General features: G+C 41.9%; 1 protein-coding gene across 1 annotated transcript in view; it reads right to left on the reverse strand.

Moving 5' to 3' along the window:
- The window catches only part of LOC126095587 (trichohyalin-like), a 117,642-nt gene that overhangs the window by 21,860 nt on the left and 70,951 nt on the right, over nt 1-24,831 (reverse strand). The window contains exon 5 of the mRNA XM_049910361.1: nt 19,004-19,514. Within this exon, the coding sequence (XP_049766318.1) occupies nt 19,004-19,514 (511 nt within the window). The remainder of the gene's footprint in view (nt 1-19,003; nt 19,515-24,831) is intronic.

Here is a 24,831-nt window from a genome sequence, read left to right on the forward strand (position 1 = left end):
GTAGGGCACTGGGCAGCAGAATTTCTGATGAAAAAGGCATGTAATAGCATTCACATCAATCAGTCTAAAAAGGATTTTGCATTTTTGATGCCTTGGTTGAGAGCTGTGTTGAAGCTGACAGTTGGAACTCTGGCAGGGGTTCCACAAATCACATCATTTCTGAAAAGATTTCAATTGGAAAAAGAGATGTAAGCATGTTGGTGCTTGTACAAGGAACTGTGAAAATTTAAATGCAGCTCAATAATGCTATAAAAATGCTTAGTTGAAAAATGTACTTTCTGTTACTGAAGCAAGTTCTCACTTGTTCTCCAGGAGATTTGAACATCAGCACAAACAACACATGAAAAAAAGCTTGAAGCAGCTGAACATCAGTGTAGATGGGTGCAAAGAAGAATTATGCAAAGTTCGTTCATTGAGAAAAATACATAATTTGCCATTCAGGAACTTAATGAATTGACCAATAGTTACTGGGGAACAAATCCATGTCAGCATAAAGGAACCTATGACACTTGTGTGACCTATCCTAGAATATTGCTCAAGTGTGGGGGACCCGTACCAGATAGGACTAATTTGGGACCTTTAACATACACAGATAATGGCAGCATGAATGGACACAGGTTTGTTTAATCTGTGGGAGAGAGTCACAGAGATAGTGAAAGAACTGAACTGGCAGACTCTTGAAGGCAGACATAAACTATCCTGAGAAAGTCTATTAACAAAGTTACAAGAACCAGTTTTACATGATTACTCTAGGTGTATACTACAACCCCCTACATATTGCTCACACGGGGATTGTGAGGATAAGATCAGAATAATTACTGCATGCACAGAGACATTCAAATGATCATTCTTCTCACTTTCCATACATGAATTGAACAGGAAGAAACCCTAATACTGGTAGAATTTAACATACCCTCTGCCTTGCACCTCACAGTTGTTTTTAGAGTACAGAAATAGATGTAGATGTAGGTTATAGAAACTCTCAGAAAGCTCAATACTGTGTGTGTTTTAGAGACCTTTTAGCAATGTCTGTAAATTTTCCTTCCTAAAGCAGAAGAGTGAAGTCAACACCATCCTGGAATACTTCTTGAATGAAGCTAAGACAAATGGTCAAGTTAAAAACTCAGTTCAGATGTGATGAAGAATAAGAGTTTGACGGCAAGAAAGTCTCAGTCACTGCATCACTCGGTCACTGCATCACTCCACCCTACACATGACAGCAAAATGTTGTTGCAGAAAGAGAAAACAGCAGTATTGTGGAGTGTACACATTCATGATAGAATCATTTAGTACAGAACTTAAATTATGCGTTGAACAATGTATAAACTCAGCTTTAATTCTTGATTGCAAACCTCAATATTTGCCACTCATGGATGCAGCACCATCACATTCTTGACCTCTGCACCTATCAAGATGTTAAGACCACATGGTTGTGTATCACCAAAACTGATTTGTCTTCCTAAAATTCATAAAGAAGGCCTACCTTTATCGCCAGTAGTAAGCAATAGTGGTGCCCCTGATTTAGCCAAACATCATGCTTCAGTGCTTAGGCCACTGGTGGACAAATGTTCACATCATATATGGAACTCAGCTGGCTTTATCAATAGACTGGGGGCTCTCTGTATAAGTAGTTAAGGCTGTTGAGTCAGCTTTCAACCCTAGTGAAGTGACAAAAGAACAGTGGGCAGAAGCGTGCAATACTGTTACATACCTTTTGAATCACACTGGGGAGTCCTCTACTGAAAACAAACCTCCTTATGAACTGTGGTGTCTACAGAGAATGAAGAGGCCCAAACAGGACCACAGGAAAAGCTGAAACCAGTCAGCAAGCAGACTGATGTGTTTATGGTTATATCATGTGAAATAAACATTACACCAGAGTTACTAAATGTACTAATAATCAAGTGCTACAAATATAAATTCTAAGATGTCATCTCTTGATATCTGGAAATAACCTGTAAACAAAGATGTACTTTTTTGGAGTTATAAACCCCCTCAAAACTTATAACCAAAACAGGCATTTTCTCACTATTAGAGTTGGTCAGTGGTGGTGAATTTGTGCAAAATATTTTCCTGGTGTAGTCACTGACATTTTGATATGCCAACCTACCTAATGAAACATTGATCTTTTCTTTTGTGACAAAACAATGCTAAATTTAGTTCATGTTTCTTTCCTTGCATCATGTTAAATGTGCTGTATCCTGCTACTAATGCTTGTGAGTGTGAGTGCTTTGAATGTAGTGTCACTGTGCATGTGTACATAAATCAACCACGAGCTGCATAAGTGTGGGTTGGCCTCTAGCGAACACAGGTATGGTCTCCACCGTGCAGTCTACCGATGACTGCAGAGCAATGCTGACTCAAACTCACTATTTTCTTTCAGTTTGTAACATTCGCATTAATTGTCCTGCATATTGCTTATGTTGCACCTACTGTATGATTCTTTTGCCTTGGTATGTGTGGAGTCATGAGAGGCTTATTTCTGTTATTGTTCAGGGGGTTATGAATGAAGTCATATTTGTTTTACTTGGATCAGTTTTGTCTATCTATTGGTTACTACACAACCGGTGATGTGTTTGGAACAGTTTCCACATTGGCAGTCTTTAAGTGTGATTTCATCAGGTTTAGTCATTATGGACACCATGCTACCAGCCCTGATTGAAGAGCTTACTTCAGTAGTGAACACATTGTCAGCTTCCATTAGCAGACAAGGTACTAATCCACCAGTCTATCCACCCACTTGTTCTCTGTATGATGATTCAGTCAAGGATTGGGAAGCTTATGAAGAAAAGCCTCAGACAGCATTTTTTGGCTTTCGGTGTAACAGACTCAAATTTGTGCAAAGCCTTATTCCTCTTGTGGATTTCACCTGTGTATTAGTTACTGTGTCAGCTTGCACCTTTACAATAACTGACCACCCTTACTTTGATCACATGTGCAGTATATTGTCCAACTACCATCACAAATGAATGCATGTCATAGGGGTGTGAGTTGAATTCTCCTGATGCCACAAGAAACCAAACCACTCATACACGGCTTTGGGAACCAAACTTCATGGCCTTTGTTGTAAGTGTTAATTCATTACTGATGCCCATAATGATTCTTCTGAAGACTCTATGGTGCACAATGTAATCATCTGTTTGGTTCTGGGCTAGGAAGTGCAATACAAGGCTTTACTTGTGAAAACCCCCCATTGGCAGATGTTTTCCAAAGAGCACAATCTCTTAAAGTTTCTTGGGCTCTGGGTGGCCAAATTGAAGCATGGGGTGATGTGGCAGTACTGTCCACTAGGATGACAGAAACCATGTTAGTGACAGACACATGACATCTAGAAGTCAGTATACTCCTGATTCTTCAAACAATCGAATTTGCACATAAAAACAGATTAAAACTCTGAGTGCTTCACAAATGAGTTAATGTGTTAAATATCTGCCTTTAAGCATATAAACAAAAAACATTTTCACATCTACATCCACATATATACTCCGCTTGCCACCAAGCGGTGTGTGGTGGAGGGCACTATTCACGCTAATGTCATATTTCCCTCCCTCTGTTCCAATCGCGGATCATGCGAGGGAAAAACGACTGTCTGAACACCTCAGTACAAGCTCTAATTTCTCTTATCTTTGAATGGTGGTCGGTGCGCGATCTGTAAGTTGGTGGTAATAATATACGCTCTACATCCTCGGTGAAGATTGGATTTTGGAATTTACTGAGCAGCCCCTTCCGTTTAGCGCGTCGACTATCTGTAAGTGTGTCCCACTTCAAACTTTCTACGATATTTGTAATGCTCTCGTGATGGCTAAATATACACGAATCTTGCCGCTTTTCTTTGGACCTTCTCAATTTCTTGAATCAGATCCAACTGGTAAGGGTCCCATACAGACGAACAATACTCTAAGACTGGATGAACTAAAGTATTGTAAGCAATTTCCTTTGTTGAAGGAATACATCGCTTCAGGATTCTACCAATAAACCGCAATCTAGAGTTCGCCTTATGCGTTACTTGTGTAATCTGATTGGTCCATTTGAGATCATTTCCATTAGTCACACCCAGATACTTGACGGACGTTACCGCTTCCAAAGAATGGGAATTTATTTTGTACTCATACATTAATGGGGATTTTCGCATGGTTATATGCAGTAGGTTACACTTACTAATATTGAGAGATAACTGCCAGTCATTACACCACACATTTATTTCCTTCAAATCCTCATTGATTTGTTCACAACTTTCATGTGATATTAATTTCCTGTAGACTACAGCATCATCAGGAAACAGTCTAATCCCACTGTCAATGCCATCAACCAGATCACTTATGTAAATTGTAAAAAGCAGCGGACCTATTATTCTGTCCAGGGGCACACCTGATGTTACGCTTGTTTCTGTTGAAGTCTCCCCATTCAGGTCGACATATTACTCTCTGTCTGTCAGAAAACTTTTTATCTAACTGTATATTTGATTGGATAGACCATAAGAGCACACTTTTTGGAGCAAGCGACAGTGCGGAACTGAGTCGAACGCCTTCCGAAAGTCGAGGAATATGGCATCAACCTCGGAGCCGGTATCTAGAGCCTGTCGTATATCATGCACAAAAAGGGCCAGCTGTGTCTCACATGGCCGCTGTTACCTAAAACCATGCTGGTTTCTGCAGATGAGCTTCTCAGAGTCTAGAAAGTTCATTATGTCTGAACACAAAATATGTTCCATGATTCTACAAGAAATCAACGCCAGTGAAATTGGCCAGTAATGATGTGCATCCTATTTTCTACCCTTTTATAGATTGCTAAGACCTGGGCCTTCTTCCAGTCGCGTGGGACGTTCCGCTGTTCCAATGATTGCTGATAGATGCTGGATAAGAATGGTGCTATATTTGTAGCATGGACAACATAAAATCTTATGGGAATACTGTCTGGGCCAGATGCCTTCCTGACGTCTAAGGATCTTAACTGTTTTACAATCCCAGATACCCTAAACATTATGTCAGCCGTCCTTGCGTTTGTTTGATAATTGAAAGAGGGAATGGTGCTGCAGTCCTCTACCGTAAACGAGATTTTGAAAGCTAGGTTTAGAATTTCGGCCTTCTGCTTATGATGATCTGTTACATTAGCCGTACTGTCACCAAGAGAAGGTATTGAATTATTTACATATGACCAAAATTTTTTGGGATTATTTTTAGAATCTGCAGATAAAATATTGCTTTCAAATTCGTTAAAAGAATCTCTCACTGACCTTTTGACAGCTGCTTTCATTTCGCATAATTTCTGTTTGTCAGTGGGGCAGTGGCTACGTTTAAAACGACTGCAAAATTCTCTGCCTTCTCAGCAACTTCCTGATATGTTTGTTGAAACAAGGTGAATCCTTTCCCTCCCCTATATTTTTGCCGCGCACATATTTCTCTAGCATGTGGTGGACAATACCTTTAAATTCCGACCAAAGATGCCCAATAGCTTTGTGTCCTGCGGTGAATGCTTGGAGCTGACTATGAAGTTATTCATTAATGACACTTCTATTTGCTTTCCCAAACAAGAAAACTCTACGCTGTTTCTTTGTGTGCTTTTTTTTTTTTTTTTTTTTTTTTTTTTTTGCAACTTCCACTGACATAGAAGCCACAAAGACATTAAGGTCGCTAATAGCTTCTTCTACATTCTATCTATCTATATCCGAATCCCGCTCCAGCTACTGCCGGGTCTGGGTGCTGACGAGTCCTCTCCATTTGGCTCGGTCCTCCCACCACTTTTCTTCCTCCACTTGCTGCTTCTACATTAACTTCCTCAAAATGATCAGGTCTGTTTGTCATCAAGATATCTAATATGTTCGCATCTCGAGTTGGTTTTCTAACCAATAGCTCAAGGTTGTATGTTGAGAGCAACCTAGAATAACTTCACACGAATCTTTGCTTCTGCTTCTGTGATAAATGTGTAATTTTCCCAGCCAATGGGCACCAGGTTAAAGTCTCCACCTATAACTAATGGATAATTTGGATATTTATTTCCTATGTACTCAAGTCTTTCCTTGAAATGTTTGTTGCAGATGGTGGTGGTCTATAAAAACATCCTAATACAATGGTCACTCCTTGTCTGATTGACAGCTTTATCCAGACTATTTCACAGTCCGACCCAGTATCGATCTCAACTGCTTTTGAACAGCTTTTAACTGCAATGAACACACTACCTCCCATAGCATCAGTCCTATCCTTCCAAAACATTGTCCAATCCGAGTTCAAAATTTCACTGCTATTTATGTCTGGTTTCAACCATCTTTTGGTATGGTACCTGATACAAAGTTGGCATTACTAATGTTTATTTCAGAGAGTAACTTGGGGATCTAGTTACAGACACTTCGACAATTTACTAACATAAGATTTAGCATATTTAAATCTTTTTGAATGACCTGTTTAAGCGAAGTAACAATTTTTACAGTTGGCACACCCACATCAGTGTCATGAGCTGGTAATTTTTCAGACCAATGGTTTGTTTCCCATGGGGAGGAACCTAATCTAAAAAAAAACCATGTGCATGCCACAAGTACTGTGCTACCCATGTAGGTGCTTCCTATGTGTAGTGCACACCTGATCTATCAAGGGGCATCCTACAAGCTTCGATCACATAGCATAGGTCGAGGAAACTACAACCATTTTCATAACAAAGTCGACATAGCCTCTGGTTTAGATTCTCCGCTCAACTCCAAACCAGAGGACCCCAGTTCACCCTGGGTACAATGCCGCAAATCATCAGCTTGGCTTCCACTCTTTGAGAGATAGAGGGCGCCTTCGCCAATTTAGCCAACCATAGAAAGGACCCAATGATTTCCTCAGAATGCTGACGACTGGCATTGTTGGTGCCAACATGTACAACAATCTGCAGCTGGCTGTACCCCACATGCTTGATAGCCGCCAGAAGAGCCTCTTCCACATCCCGGACAAGGCCCCCCAGCAAGCACATTGAGTGAATGTTGGACTTTTTCCCCATCCTAGCCACTATGTCCCTGAGGGGCCCCATGACCTGCCTGACATTGGAGCTCCCGATAACTAACAAACCCCTATTGCCACATGCCACATGCCTGTCCCGACCTTGTTGAAGGAGCGGCCACTATCCTGGCAGAAGGTGCATTCTGATCTGGCTCAGCCTCCCCCCCCCCCCTCCCCCAGCATCAGATAGCACACTGAAACTATTTACAAAGTGCATGGGATTTAGCAGGAGTCTGCTTCCCCTATGCAGCCTTCACCTTGAAGTTTGAGACCTCGACACAGTCTGCCACCCACACTGAGGTGAGAGTGGGCCAGCCAACTCAGTCACACCTGAGGTTGGCTCAGTGATGGAGAGCTGTGACATCCTCCCCCCCCCCTCCCCCCTGCACATCTAGTACAGCAGAGGCTGCCCCAGGCACCCCATCCACACTGCACCTCAAGGTGGCACTCTGGAGCTTGTTGACTGTGGCCCACAAAGCTTCCAGCTGCTTTTGGACTGTGGCCAACTCCTCCTGCATCTGCACACAACAGACACAGTCCCTATCCATCTAGCTAATATGTGATTTACTATAAGAAACTTACGAAAATCTACTGCCACACAAGATTAACAGCTACACTCTAGTTTGCAGAAAGGACATTCAACAATGAAAAACAATAAAAATGTATGGTAGAAGGTAGATCTGGTGCTTATTTTCCTGCTAGGCGCAATCTAGTGAATACTAAAGAAAAAGTAAACTGCTAGTACTACCTAGTGAATATTATTAAAGAATTAAACAGTACCCTATGATAACCTACACCTACTTTAGAAAAGGTTTGAAATTATGCTTGAAATTTGTTGTAAGTGCTAAGTGCTCTCATTATGAAAAAACTGGATAAATATAAAATGGGTAATTTGCACTATGTTTTAAGGGCAGATGCAGGGCAATATTGCAAAAACATTCGATATTTTTATTGCATATTTATTAGATTGATTCGTTAAGAATAATACCGCAAAGTTTCATGATCGAATTCTGGGTGGAAATATGTTTTAAAAAAGTTTGTTTGAGCGTCTGCGCCTGCCACACTCTCTCTTTCTATCCTGTGATCCATACCTTCTTTACACAAGAAATTTAATTTTTTTTTTTTTTTTGTGCGTTATTTTTCGTTCACACAATCGAAACAAACTGCAGATGACTCTAAAAGGCTATGAAAAGATTATCTTTGCTCGTTCCTTTATTTACAATGTGGTTTTTTTAGAAGACAGAAAACCACTGAGAGGTGTTAACAGCCTGACAGACAAGGAAAGTCACACTTTACAAATATATTATGGAAAAGCTATTAGGGGTAACTTATATAGTGCGAAATCAATGTAGGAAGCTGTGTGGGCAATATTCTTTCACAAATGTTTCGCAGATGATAACCCTAAAAATTCCCTTTGTGACGTATCGTGGTGCAGATATCTTCAGGCAGAAGCCAGTGGAAAGCCATACACCCACAAACATGGTTCACCATTCGCTGTTTTAGTTGTTATAAAACCAACTTTCAATTACCTAGGCAATCCTGAACTGCTGAAAAAATGTGTTCATGGGAAAACACAAAATACGAATGAGGGCTACAATCACATCAAGCATTAAGATCGCACAGTGGTAAAGTCGTAAGTGAAAACTTCACCAGTAAAAACGAACTTAAAAGTGCAAACAACTGCAAGGTTACAATTTAGCAGCGAGTTTTTGTAAAAAAAACGGTTTTGGAGGATTGTGCATTCTAGTAGAAGAATCACTCATCTTTGAGGTCAGGCAGACTTTTAATTGCTTGAACGAGGAACTGTCATTTGAAAGCTGCTGCATTGCACTTTTGGAATACGGCATATTAATTATTAGTGTATATCATATCCCTGACTATTCCACTAATATGCATTTTTAGACAAACTTGAAACCTTGTTGTGTAGATTGCAGGTAGAAAATGTATGAAAAAAAGCCATAATTTGTGCTGACTTCAACATAAATGTAAGAGCTGATAAAAGGTTTGCTGTTTCTCTGAAGAACATGTTATCTACAAACTGCTTAACGTTAAACGTTAGTGAGTACACTAGAATAACAGCATCTTCTACAACATGTATAGATAATATAGAGAGCAGCATCAACTATGGTGCTACAGAAAAGTTCATCTTAGAATTAGGTATATCTGACTATTCAGCCCTTTTTATCTCATTGCCAAATTTAAACAAAAATGTTACAGTGAAACGAATCAGGAACTTCAGCCAAGACAATGTGAATACATTTGTCTCAAGAGCAAATAAAACATCCTGGTCTTTCAGCAAGCAGTACTGAGTAAACACAGACTACAATGCTTTCGTATCAGAATTAATTAGTGTTTTCAATTAATGCTTCCCCTTCATTACAGCACGTGACAGAAACTGTTAAAAAGAACTCATGGATAACTGAAGGCATCAGGATCTCTAGTACTAGAAACAGGAAACTGCACGTGCAAGCAAAGAACAACATTGATGCAGAGTTTGTCAGCTAGGTAAACAAATAAAAAAGAATATTTGGTAGAGTAGTTAACAGGCAAAACAAATGGCAAACAGTAAATACATATCAGATGCCACAAATAAATCAAAAGCTATATGGCAAATTGTCAGGAGTGAAATAGGTGCAGAAAAAACAAAAAGTTTTAATCACAAATTAGAAATAGATGGGGAAATGATTACAATCTACAGACATATTTGCGAAGAATTCAACAGGTGCTTCATAAATTCTAACAAAATTGACAAACTCCCTCCTCCACACGTAATTCCCAATATAATGCAGCACAGATCAGTAGAATTCAAATTCACTCAAAATTCCTGCTACGAGGCGGCTAACATTATAAAATCCCTAAAAAATCTCAAATCTGTGGGCTGGGATGAAGTCCTAACAAAAATAATAAAGGCTGGATGTGATAATATTGCACTGTGTCACATAATAAATCAACCGTTTGATGAGGACCGCTTTCTGGATAGGCTGAAGTATGTAGAAGTTCGACCTGTCCACAAAAAGGGCAGGCAAGAGGAGATAGGAAATTTTCGCTCAATGTCAATACTACCTACTATTTCTAAAATATTTGAGCGAGTAGTGTGTAACCAACTACAAAAATAAAACAAAAAACATAACATTATTCTTAATAATCAGTATGGATTTAGGAAGGGCAGAAGCACAGTGTGTGCTGTTAATGAACTAATCACTAAAATAAGCAAATGCCTCAATAACAAGGAGAGCATTTCCAGTATCTTCTGTGACCACAGTAAGGCATTTGATATGGTAAACCATAAGCAGCTGCTCCTCAAATTAGCTTCTTATGGCTTCCATGAAAAATCTTTAACTTGGTTCAAGTCGTATGTCAAAAGTAGGGAACAGAGGGTAGTTATACAACATAAGGGCGAGAAAGCTTGCTCTAGTTGGAAGGAAATACAAGGGCTCTACTTGGAAAGAAATACAAGCAGGTGTACTCCAGGGGTCCATACTAGGCCCATTACTATTTCTATATTATATAAATGACATGCCAGGTAAGGTAACTTCAGATACGATTCTGTATGCAGATGACTCAACAGCAGTAATTTGCTGTAAGAACACTGAAGAATTAGCACAGAAAACAAAACATACTCTTCAAGAACTAGAAAACTGGATAAATAATAATACTATGAGACTAAACAAAAACACAAATGGTACACTTCAGGACCAAACAAACTGTTGAATATGTAACACAGTTAAGATATGAAGGCAGAAAACTGTTAACTACAGAATCTGTCAAATTTCTGGGACTGAGCATAAATAAAAACTTGTCATGGACTGATCATGTGGATTGTTTACTGAAGCAGTTAAATAGTTTTGTGTACGCAATGAGAGTTCTGAATAAAGTAACTGGCTTAGCTGTTAGTAAAATTGTGTATCATGCATATTTTATATCAGTTGTAAGATATAGCGCAATTTTTTGGGGAGTTGAAAAAGGAAGCCTCCACAGAGTGTTCAAGCTACAGAAAAAAATTATCAGAGTTGTGACTGGAACAAACAATAGACAATCTTCCAAACCTTTATTTGCAAGCCTTGACTTACTGACAATTCCTTTCATGTTTATATATGAAACACTTCTCTTTGAGTTAAAAAACCCACATCTTTTTGAGGGAAATTCATTTACACATACTTATGAAACAAGGCACAAGCAAGATTACATGTTACCTTGCCACAGACTAACATTATTTCAAAATACTCCATATTACATGGCTTTGAAGCATAGCAATAAAATTCGTTCAAAATTGAAGAACTGCACGCTAGAATCCACCTGTCCAAACACTGAAAAATATTTAAAAAGCAAATGCTACTACAGTGTGGATGATTCTATAAACGAGGAAGACAAGTAGGAGATATTACATCTGTTTTGTTTTCCTGTTGTTACTACATTATGTTCTGTGTGTATGCTTATGTTCCCTTTTAATGGAGGTATATGTTCCTTTTATATGTGTCCATATTTATAAACTATGTATCATGTGAACTACATATTTAAATATCTAGATGTAAACATATATACTACTTTTATGGAAGTTTGTGGTCTTTGAAGTATGTCCATATTTATAAACTATAGAAACAAACAAGTAAAACACTTTAAAAGAATGATTTCAAACCACTGTGGAAATTTTAAGAAAAAGGAAGAAATCTAACATGCAATTATCTTTTTATGTTGTAATGTGCTTCTGTGAGCATCCATATGCGTCATTTTAGTGTATCTTGTTTTAGGTATACTTAGGTAGGCGTAGAATTATTCATTGATGAGCCACCAATGTTTCAATCAAATGATTGTATATAATATGTCATGTGACAATAAAGATTCTATTCTATGCTATTACTTTACATTATAAGGATGCGTTGTCCAAAATCAGTATTTGTGTCCTCAGTTAATGTGAAAATAGCTGCATGAGATGTCTGTATAGTGTTCACTAGCAGAAATGTAGGTAGGATTAAGAGCCCACAGAGACTAGGCTTCCATCCAGGTGCATCACACTGAAGATACTCAGAAGCATTGATGAAGTGTGACTGGACAAAGCTCAGGCAGAAGAAAAAACGCAATATTTGGACGGGCGAAGGAAGCAGGGGAAGAGATTACTGCAGGAAGACAAGGAAGAGAATAAAGTTTATGGATATGAACTGCATTAGTCACTAGAAGTATAACACTATTGTAAAAAAACAAAAATAAAAACGTTAAATGAGAATTGCTATAAACTGACTTTTTTTAGCTATAATGTATCTTTTACCAGGAAGTATAAAAGCTAACATCCTGAAATTTGGCATAGTTCTTAAGAATTACTTATTGAAAAATCCTATGCAGCTCTTTTCCATTATCATTTCTCCTTGAAAACTTGAGGAAAATAGAACAGTCCCAGGTAACATAAAACTGAAACATTAATTTCAAAGCAACTATGAACTTAAACAAAAATCTGTTCCACGCTTTTTTTAGCTTCTTATGAAGAAGCAAAACCGTGAAATTCCAGTTTTATTGCCTGATTGGTTTACAAGAGAAGGTATATTACAGAAACAATGGTAATTAAAAATTAAAATCGTTATAAAATGTATGTGGATGCGCATTTTCAGACAAAAACTGCACACAATATCAAGTATTATGTTGTACTTAATAGGCTCAAGTTCACCTATTTTAGTTGTAAAATTTTTGGAGATATGTATGTTTAAGTAAAAGAAAGCATTTTTCCCTACGTCAGTCCTTAATAAAAGGCTATTTTTTCATGTGTCTAAATGTTTGTGACGTCACATCTCCTGAATTATGTTTTAGAGTCATATAATTGCACAGGTAAATTCTGTGACACATGTAGATAATACCTACAAAGTGCGTTACTAGCAGAGTTAGTAGTAAAGAAGTAACAAATTAAAACATCATGCTTGGTGTTGAAGTTTTACTGCACACAATTTCAAGAAAATGCTAGTTTTTCACGCATCAAACTGTTGTGACTTCCTGTCTCCTTAACTATGTGTCATACAGTAATGTAATTTTGCAGGCACATTCAGTGGTATATGTGGATACTTTCTGCAAACTGTGTTGCGGTTAGAGTCAGTAATAAAGAAGTAATAAATTAAAACTTCACGCTTGATGCTGTGGCTTAACTGTGTGAACAGCGGAAATATATTAAGTGATAAACATTTTCCTTACATCATTTTAATGGTGAGAGGGGAGACCGGAGTGCATGTCGTCGAGAAAAAATTATTGTACAGTATGAAATTATATGTAAAGTGCTCCTCATCCTCAAATACTGGAAAAATGAAGTCCAGCCACAGTTTCTAAATGTAGTGTGCCCCTTATTGTACTAAAGTTTCAAACTTAATAATGTGCCTCTTCATGAGCAGATTATGACAGCATTTTAAATTTTTGTCTTCAGTCAGTAATTATGCGAAATATTGGAAATCAAAATTTTGTGGCTCCTGGAAGCTGTTATGCAGACAACCTGCAAGTCGCCTGGGTACTGTGTTCTGGGATACTCTTCTAGTAATATAGGTGTTACTTGGATGAAATGCCCAGAGAGAAAGGCTTCTTCCTGTCAGTAGAAACACAATGGGTAGGAGAACTAATGTAGAGCTCGCACAAAATGAGTCTGCACTGTACCCGCGCAGATAACATGGAAGGAGAGGGAACACAGAGAGGTGGGGGCTGTGCGCTCAGCAACTACCGCATGGTTGGGGACGCGCATTTGTGCTTCTGAAGCCAATGCCCAAGCACAGATCTCACATGACGTGTAAGCTACAGCTGGCAAGTCTGCAAATAATTGCGTTAATAAGTTGTCTCAGTACAACCAGTAACTTGACATACACTCCTGGAAATTGAAATAAGAACACCGTGAATTCATTGTCCCAGGAAGGGGAAACTTTATTGACACATTCCTGGGGTCAGATACATCACATGATCACACTGACAGAACCACAGGCACATAGACACAGGCAACAGAGCATGCACAATGTCGGCACTAGTACAGTGTATATCCACCTTTCGCAGCAATGCAGGCTGCTATTCTCCCATGGAGACGATCGTAGAGATGCTGGATGTAGTCCTGTGGAACGGCTTGCCATGCCATTTCCACCTGGTGCCTCAGTTGGACCAGCGTTCGTGCTGGACGTGCAGACCGCGTGAGACGACGCTTCATCCAGTCCCAAACATGCTCAATGGGGGACAGATCCGGAGATCTTGCTGGCCAGGGTAGTTGACTTACACCTTCTAGAGCACGTTGGGTGGCACGGGATACATGCGGACGTGCATTGTCCTGTTGGAACAGCAAGTTCCCTTGCCGGTCTAGGAATGGTAGAACGATGGGTTCGATGACGGTTTGGATGTACCGTGCACTATTCAGTGTCCCCTCGACGATCACCAGTGGTGTACGGCCAGTGTAGGAGATCGCTCCCCACACCATGATGCCGGGTGTTGGCCCTGTGTGCCTCGGTCGTATGCAGTCCTGATTGTGGCGCTCACCTGCACGGCGCCAAACACGCATACGACCATCATTGGCACTAAGGCAGAAGCGACTCTCATCGCTGAAGACGACACGTCTCCATTCGTCCCTCCATTCACGCCTGTCGCGACACCACTGGAGGCGGGCTGCACGATGTTGGGGCGTGAGCGGAAGACGGCCTAACGGTGTGCGGGACCGTAGCCCAGCTTCATGGAGACGGTTGCGAATGGTCCTCGCCGATACCCCAGGAGCAACAGTGTCCCTAATTTGCTGGGAAGTGGCGGTGCGGTCCCCTACGGCACTGCGTAGGATCCTACGGTCTTGGCGTGCATCCGTGCGTCGCTGCGGTCCAGTCCCAGGTCGACGGGCACGTGCACCTTCCGCCGACCACTGGCGACAACATCGATGTACTGTGGAGACCTCACGCCCCACGTGTTGAGCAATTCGGCGGTACGTCCACCCGGCGTCCCGCATGCCCACTATACGCCCTCGCTCAAAGTCCGTCAACTGCACATACGGTTCACGTCCACGCTGTCGCGGCATGCTACCAGTGTTAAAGACCGCGATGGAGCTCCGTATGCCACGGCAAACTGGCTGACACTGACGGCGGCGGTGCACAAATGCTGCGCAGCTAGCGCCATTCGACGGCCAACACCGTGGTTCCTGGTGTGTCCGCTGTGCCGTGCGTGTGATCATTGCTTGTACAGCCCTCTCGCAGTGTCCGGAGCAAGTATGGTGGGTCTGACACACCGGTGTCAATGTGTTCTTTTTTCCATTTCCAGGAGTGTATATACAGATGTTTAGAGAGGAACGAAAAAGAAGGGTTGCATAAAGAAAGGATCATTCAAAGCAAAACAAGATGATCATATGCTGCCCGAAACATGACTTATAAAACAAAAAAGGAGTGAAAACTGTAGCATAGGAGATGATGTCACATACTATGGTAGTGAACTGTAAAATCAAGAACAGGGGTCACGAGGAAATTATGTGTCAGTCGCCTGATAACCTACTCGACAGTATTACCTATAAATAATTTTTTTCCTCCTTCATCTACACCTTCTGGGACTATTAAAGGCTTGGAAAGGGTCTTCCTACACTACCTTGTCTGTCCTCTGCTAGAGTACTGCTGTGCAGCATGGAATCCTTATACATTGGATTGATGGAGGACATCAAAAAAATTCATAGAGCAGCAGCTCATTCTGTATATGCTAAGATAGAAAAAAGCGACATATGACAAAGGAATTATCCAAATGGGATGGAAATCGTTAGATGTGATGTACAGATCCAGACAAACAAAAATTACAATTTTAGAAAAACTTAATGATTTGCTCCGGATAAGGAGCTTCACAAATTGAGCAGGTCAATAACGCTTTGGCCCACCTCTGGCCCTAATGCAAGCAGCTATTTGGCTTAGTACTGATTGATAGAGTTGCTGGATGTCCTCCCAACGGATATCATGCCAAATTCGGTCCTATGGGTGTATGAGAGCGTCAAAATCCTGGGATGGTTTAAGGGTCCTGCCCATAATACACCAAACATTCCCAATTGGGAAGAGATCCAGCGACCTTGCTGGCCAAATTATGGTTTGGCAAGCACAGAGCCAAGCAGTAGCATCTATCGCCGTGTGTGGACGAGCATTATCTTGCTGAAATGTAAGCTCCAGATAGTGTGCCATGAAGGGCAACAAAACGGGGCACAGAATAAACGCTTTCTAAATAAAACATATTTTACCAACTTTCTACATCTTTATTCTTCGTGTTTACATATTTTCAGCCTCTGCTGCTAGAGGGCTCTGAACTGTAGTGTGTAATGTAACTCTGCCAGTGTGTGAGAAGCAGCATGCTGTAATTCAGTTTTGAATTCAAATAGTTCATCCACACAGGGGCACTCTCTCCTTCAACACGACAATGCCAGAACACACATAAGTGCTGTGACATCTGCAATATGGGTTAACTGTCATCAGTTATTATCCATGCAACCTGAATTTGGACCCATCCAATTTTTGTATGTTTCCAATTTAAAAAACACCTTCGAGGGCTTTGATTTCATAGTGATGAAGTGGTGCAAGGAGATGTGAGACTACAGCTCTGTCAACAAAGTTCAGCATTCTACAGTCATGGCATCAACAAACAGGTCTCTTATTGGGATAAATGTGTTCATCATCATGGTGACTATGTTGGGAAATAAATATATGGGCGTGAAGAATAAAGATGTAGAATATTAACAATGTTTGTTTTATTTAAAAGGGCTTTGCTATTAAAAATTTGGAGGCAATGCTTTTCTGCGTAGCCTAATATATTTGCTGGTGAATATATAAAACTACTTAAATCAGCATGTCATTTATAACATTCATTATCACGTTATTGCAGCAATTTTCACAGCTAATTTGGGCATGTTTCCGACAGCCATCTTTGCAGTTTGTTCGTCCGTATTACCTGGTATGTTCAGAAAATCTAATGAACTTATTTCTGAGAGATAGCACTCCTATACAGGGTGCCTCAGATTTTTTGGGTCTGTTGTATCAGGAGACAGGTAACTAGGAGCATAGCAAGCAACTCTTTCTGTTTCTATGGGGGTTTCATACACCCTTGTCTTGGCATAACCCCAGAGGAAAAGTCCATAGGTGTGAGATCCAACTGTGTTGAAATTGCTCCCTTTCATGAACAACAAGCTGTACACCCTTCAAGAACTGTGGCAGTACATCTCTCAGGAACACTATGTATTGTTGACCAGGCGAATGAGGAGGCCTAATAGGTGATCCCGGTCAATGTGCACCCATAAGTTGACAGAGCATTGTTGCTGCTGGTCCCTGATATGGGTGGTGTGTGGATTGTCCCCATTCCAGATATAGCTGTTGCAGCTGTTGAAAACACCATCACGGGTGAATGAGGCCTCATCTGAGAACAATACATACCGTATGAACTTTGGCGCTACAGCACTGCAGTGGATAACCCATTGACAGAAGTGAATGAGGGGATCAAAATCCGTTGGTCCCAGTACTTCCACACATTTTTTATGATAATGATGTAAAACATGTTCCACTAGCATTCTCCACACTGTATCCTTCAAAGTGTGCATTTCACAGGCAGCTGATTGGTAGTTATTGCTGGACAGTTGCGATCCAGCATCATCTCCTCTAAGTGCTAGAATATGTTATTGGTGGGAACCTTAGCCAGCAATCTGTGGCATGAACGATCCCATCTCTTGTAAGCTGATACCTGCAGAGGTAAAGTTGTTCCAATTAGGATTTCACTTATTGGGAAAGCATTGTTTGTACATCATGCTGCACAGGCACTACACACTACTGCACCACACATTAAACTCTTGCGAGGAGTAACATTCCATCTTTGACTACCCATCATGCACTGTACACAGAACATACTTCACTATGAACACATCACAAGCTGTCTGACGCAATGAACAACTGACACCAGGGATAGTGATGTGCGTATGGCATAGGTTATCCCGCCAGTGCAATGCGCACATTTGTCAAGCTGTTTATCACCTGATGCCTCTTCCAGTGTACAACAGACACCCAGGATCTTTGCAAGAGTGCAGCAAAACTGCAAGCACCATTGCAATACATGCATTGATGCTGGAGGGCATCGCTTTGGACAACTACTATGAGCTATGTTGTTGTTATGTGGTCTACCCTGTGTATGTCCATAACACCACAAATGCGCACTTCAGATCACTGGTTCCCTGTCCCAATATAATCAGTTGTGGGCCCACTACCATGTGTTTCAATTTGACCCACGAGGTTTTAGATGCTCTGTACGAATAAATAATGAACATTAATAAAACTGACAAAGTGCAAGACGGGTTCCTGACTGGAAATGGAGGAAAAAAGATCGTATGAACTTACATCCAGAAATGCATCGTTACCACACTAGATGGCCCGATTAGTGAAAGTTCCTTGACCTCGTGCCATGTGTTCCTTGTGTGTTGCAAGTGGGTGTTGGACACAGCTTACCGTGAGCAGCAGAATAGTCTGGTATTCATGTCAAGCACAAACCGAGATGGTGTTTATGTACAGCCAAACAAATGGAAATGGTCGACAGGCAGTGTGGATATACCAAAACTCATACCCTCACACACACCAACCACATCACACAACATTTCATTTTTTTCGGGTATTTGTTTGATAATGGGTACTTTCAGGTGATGGACTGTAAGTACAGCAGATCTGAAGAACTGTGCTGCCTCTCAACTGTTTCCATCTGCTCGGTCGTATACAAACACCTTGCGCGGCTTGTTCCTGATACGAATACTGAATCATTCTCCTGCTTAAGTATGCTATTTGAATCACACAGCCTGCAACACACAAGGAACACACGACACATGGTCAGACAAACCGTCATCGGCAGCACCATCTACTGTGACAACAATGCATTTCTGGACACTTGATCATAGGACCTTTTTTCCTCCATTTCCACTCAGGAATCTGTCCCTGCAGCTAGTCACTCCGGTTTGTTTTTGCGCCCCCTCTGTGCATGCGCTCTCGGCAGTTGTCTGTCTTGCCACCCACTCTGTACGGCCCCGAGTGCAACATGTAGAATAGACCAGCACCGACCTTCTGCGCGCGCTGGCGCTCCTGCTCGCGGGCGAGCGCCTCCCTCTGGGCCTTGCGGCGCAGGTACTGGTCGTGGCGCGCGCGCCGCTCGGCCTCCTGCCGGCTGCGCTGCTCCTCGGCCTCGCGCTGCGCTCTTTTGCTGGCGGCGTCCTCGGCGCGCGCGCGCGCCACCTGCGCGTCCTTGCGGCGCTGCAGCTCGTGCACGCGGCGCTGGCGCTCGGCGGCCTGGCGCTCGCGCTCTGCCAGCGCGGCCTGCTCGGCGCGTCTGCGCTTCGCCTCCTGCTGCTGCCGCTGGCGCGCCGCCTGCTCGCGGCGGCGCTGCTGTAGCTGCTGCTGGCGCCGCTGCCGCTCCGCCTCCTCCTGCTGGCGCCGCAGCTGCTCCGCGTGCTGCTTGGCCAACTCTTGTTGCTTCTTTCTCAACTCTTCACGGTGTTTACGTTCCAGCCAAGCAGTCAAATTTTTCGCCTCCAACGGTTCTTCATACGTCTTCACTTTACCTGTAAAACTACTGCTACTCACTCCTCAATTTTCCAAAAATTATTAGTCTGTTATTATTGTCGTTATTATAGAAGTCGAACAGATAAGACAGTTGACAATACAATGTAAGCTTACACGGCCAGTATTAACTTTACTTAAAATGACACTCCTGCTCTTTTTTTGTTATAATGCTCTGTGCCATCTGTGCTCCAATTGGCCAGCAAGCAAAACATCCGAATAAGATATTGGATGAGTGTGAACAGTAGCATTTATATTGATTTATAACATAGTTTTTACAATGGGGAGCATAGTTTGTGCCATAAAAAACGACGCCAACTAAAAAAAATACACTTCATTTGTCTTTCTTTAGTTTCCTAAGGATAGTTTTTTTTATGATTCTCTTGTGATCTACAGGTATTTATTTAAGAATGGCCTTTTCTTTTAAGAAGAAGAAGAACTTCATATACCTACTATACAACATAAAGTTTTGTTTACTACACTTCCAGTCACATTAGTGAATGTGGAACACAGGAAACTTCTATGGAATGCAATAGGCCTGTGACATGCCAAATGAGCCACCACAACTTTAACTGAAAGGAAAACCACACAGACATGATAATAAAACTTCAAAAGTAATAAAACTTTTGTCCAACAAAGAGGAAATCAACTCCACTATTGTTGCTAGAGCTGAGTCACAAAAGGCGAGAATCTTCAACATTTTTGCTTTTGAAGCAAAAATAGTTACGTTTAAAGAAATATTTTTGCATTGGAAAGTTGATCCTAGTGTAATAATGTGTAACTTATTAGTCTCCACACAAAACTGTTAGGTGTTGAGGAAAGCACCTAATGCGATTAGCGCAGGCAACAAAAATAAGTTTCTCGTGAATGAAATCTGTGTTTATATTCTCTTGATTTTAGCGATACAAGTTGCAGTTATACATAGATTCAACAGTATTTCTTCGTGAATAAGGTGTATCTTATGACACTGAATCAATTAGATTCGTCTGTTTTTCGATCTATTTCACCATAATTAACGTCTCTTGATAATTTACTGATGCTCTGAACGCAAAAATATAATAGCCATTCCGTTAATGTAGCAGAAAAATAATTAAACACGGACGTTTATCTCACTGCTACTTTGTGGACGCTAGTGTTGCGCAACTGTCAGACGGCAACAATTTTCGCAGCAGTGAGTGTCGTGACTGTATATGTTGACTCTGTTAAAACTTCTGGGCTTCCAGGATATGGTCAGTAAGTAAGAGTGTCCCGTACACTCCGCCTCCAGCTGCAGGACACGTCCTCGCATGTGAAGTGGTGAACTGCAATCATAACTTGAGGCAGTAACCAACATATAGGTGGTACAGAAGGCACCAAAGTCCATCACGTGACAGTAGCTATCTCTGACAGTGTCAACATACTCGACTAAAAGTAATCGATGGTCATCCTGTCGGTGCAAAGTCGACATTCATAATTTGTTTAATTTGACAACTTGCTCTTTTCTGTTAAAATTATTACAGGGTTTGTAAATTCGATATGATGCTCATCACAATAAATTTGATTTCACTACTACCTTCTTGGTACATGTGTTCTGCTAGGGCCAATTTATCCGTGTGTCCCAGACGGTGGTTCCTTCTATGTTCTTCTTTTCGTGGTATCAATAAATACTAGTCCATAACAACAAGGAACTTTATTTACACCTGCTGTAGCCAAAGTATGTCGTATATTTTTTGCCGTTCTTAAATATTCTTTCATGTTCCTCATGGGTCTGAAAATAGTTTCAACCTATTCTTGCCCACACTTTCCCAATGTGAACTGTAATCTTGCTGATAAACAGAAGAAAAACTTTTCCGTTGGGAGGCCTTGTTGATCTTCTTCTTAGGATGACCATTCTTCTTAAAGGTCGACCATAGGTTGTTAACCTCGTCCTGCAAATAAAACAGGATTCTGTAACACTTCTTTTTTCCTGGGATGCTGTTTAGGCCTTTCTATCACCCTGTGGCTCAATGTGCCGCCCACTCATTTGATTACAGACGCATCCAGAAAATTAAGTTGCCTCTTACTCTCCATCTCCATTGTACATAGACAGGAACTTTTGGTTGATTCTGTTAAAATAACCCAATATTTAAGAATCGCAAAACATATACATCCTTTGGCTTCATCTGGTGTATAAAAATTCCTTGTGTTTGCAGACTAGTACATACTGGTAGAAAAAAACGAAGTGTTAACACCCATTTAGTTGAACATAGGAGTAACTAGCGTCTCGGACATACGGTTAAATCGGCCACAGCAGAACACGTGTACTAAGACGGTAATCACGGAATAAAATTCAGTGAGATGAGCATCTTATCGAAAACATCCTATCATCATATGCATTGTATAGAAGAGGGGCTATTGAGATTCATAAACACCATAATAATTTTAACAGAGAAGAGGAAGGTGTCATATTAGATAAAATATGGCCGTCGACTCTGCACCGACAGAATTGCGATTGGTTACTTTCAATTAAGAACGCTGACACTATCAGAGATAGTCACATAGTTAGTGTCACTTGATGTACTAAGGTGCCCTCTATACTGCCTACATATTCGGTGCTCCCTTGAGTTCTGATTATAGCTCGTCACTTCACCTCCCAGGATGTGTCAGTCCGACTTTCGGCCACTGTCGCAAATGGCGCAGTGGTTAGCACACTGGACTCGCATTCGGGAGGACGACGGTTCAGTCCCGCGTCAGCCAATCCTGATTTAGGTTTTCGTGATTTCCCTGAATCGTTCCAGGCAAATGACGGGATGGTACCTTTGAAAGAGCATGGCCGACTTCCTTCCCCGTCCTTACCTAATCCGATGAGACTGATGACCTCTCTGTCTGGTCTCCTCCCCAAAAACAACCTAACCCAACCCAACTGTCGCAAATCTCCTTCTCGGGGCGTTTTTGGTAACTTCTGAATGAGAGAAAAAGAGGCTTTTCATATACTTGCCGAAGAGGCTATTATTGTAATCTGACAGGCGTATCAGGTGTCTTTTATTGGTTTTTGGAGTATTTCGTTTGATTGGTGGAAACAGACATTCTTGATTGGTGTCTGCTTAATTGCTCGACACTGGTGGGAAGAGGCGAATAAAAAACGGGCAACAGTTGTGACGTAGAGCTGTTTACTTGCTGCCTTGTGCTGGCTGAGGTGTGCAGCCAAGGCGGAAGTCTGTATCCGTCCTGTCTATTCACGTTGGCAGTTCGCTTGGCTATTCCTACACTATGTGATCAAAAGTATCCGGACACTTGGCTGAAAATAACTTAAACTTTGTGGCGCCCTCAATTGGTAATACTGGAATTCAATACGGTGTTGGCCCACCCTTAGCCTTGATGACAGCTTCCACTCTCTCAGACATACGTTCAATCAGGTGCTGGAAGGTTTCTTCGGGAATGCCAGCCGATTCTTCACGGAGTGCTGCACTGAAGAGAGGTATCACGTCGGACGGTGAGGCCTGGCACGAAGTCGGCGTTCCAAAACATCCCAAAGGTGTTCTATACGATTCAGGTCAGGACTCTGTGCAGGCCAGTCCATTACAGGGATGTTATTGTCGTGTAACGACTCCGCCACAGGCCGTTCATTATGAACAGGTGCTCGATCGTGTTTAAAGATGCAATCGCCATCCCCGAATTGCTCTTCAACAGTAGGAAGCAAGAAGGAGCTTAAAACGTCAATGTAGGCCTGTGCTGTGATAGTGCCATGCAAAACAACAAGGAGTGCAAGCCCCTCCATCAGAAAAACGACCACACCATAACACCGCCGCCTCCGAATGTTACTGTTGGCACTACACACGCTGGCAGATGAGTTCACGAGTTCACCGGCCATTCGCCATACCCACACCCTGCCATCGGATCGCGACATTGTGTACGGTGATTCGACACTCCACACAACGTTTTTCCATTGTTCAGTGACCCAATGTTTACGCTTCTTACACCAGGCAAGGCGTCGTTTGGCATTTAACGGCGTGATGTGTGGCTTAGTAGCGGCTGCTCGACCATGAAATCCAAGTTTTCTCACCTTCCGCCTGTCATAGTACAAGCAGTGGACCCTGATGTAGTTTGGAATTCCTGTGTCATGGTTTGGATAGATATCTGCCTGTTACACATTACGACCCTCTTCAACTGTCGGCGGTCTCTGTCAGTCAACAGACGAGGCCGGCCTGTACACTTTTGTGCTGTACGTCTCCCTTCACGTTTCCGCTTCACTATCACATCAGAAGCAGTGGACCTAGGGAAGTTTAGGAGTGTGGAAATCTCGCATCTCGTATGACACAAGTGACACCTAATCACCTGACAATGTTCGAAGTCTGTGAGTTCCACGGAGTGCCCAATTCTTTTCTCTCACGATGTCTAATGACTACTGAGGTCGCTGATATGGAGTACCTGGCAGTAGGTGGCAGCACAATGCATCTAATATGACAAACGTATGTTTTTGGGGGTGTCCGGATACTTTTGATCACATAGTGTATCACCTCTCTAATCCCCCTGCTGAAGGTAGGAGGTTGTTCATCTAACATGTGGGCTTCTCGGAGCTCTGTCTGCCCAACTCATCCAGGCGTTCTGTCACCGCTGACTTGGTGTATTGTCTCCGTCGGATAAATCTTTCATGTTCAGATACCCGTGTGCTGATCAGTCGCCCCATCTTGCCCATATACACTAGTCCACACTCCCACCTCATTTCGTAAACTCCAGCAACATGTATCCTGTCAGCCGCATCTTATTTTGAGCCAAGGACATTTTTTATTCTGTTGCTGCTCCAAAAATTTGGCTTGATACCTGCTCAGCAGAGAATTTTTCCCACGTGTTGAATGACTCCTTGAAGATATGCTAATATGGCGATGTTTTGTGCTTCGTTCGACATTTCCCTACTGCCTTCATTCTTTGCCGCCATAGTCATCATCTTCATTCCATAACCAATGACTCCAAAAATCGACCTGAAGTTCTGTAGTTCAGCCTTCAGATCTTCTTCAGTGCTAATGCTGTGGGCCCTGTGGTGTCACCGCCAGACACCACACTTGCTAGGTGGTAGCCTTTAAATCGGCCGCGGTCCGCTAGTATACGACGGACCCGGGTGTCGCCACTGTCAGTGATTGCAGACCGAGCGCCGCCACACGGCAGGTCTAGAGACACTTCCTAGCACTCGCCCCAGTTGTACACCCGACTTTGCTAGCGAAGCTACACTAACAAATACGCTCTCATTTGCCGAGACGATAGTTAGCATAGCCTTCAGCTACGTCAGTTGCTACGACCTAGCAAGGCGCCATTACCAGTATATTGAGATTGCACTTATGTATTAACAAGAGCGATGTTCACCAATTGTGGATTAAAGT

Source organism: Schistocerca cancellata, chromosome 8 (genome assembly GCF_023864275.1).
Source record: "Schistocerca cancellata isolate TAMUIC-IGC-003103 chromosome 8, iqSchCanc2.1, whole genome shotgun sequence".
Lineage (NCBI taxonomy): Eukaryota > Metazoa > Arthropoda > Insecta > Orthoptera > Acrididae > Schistocerca > Schistocerca cancellata.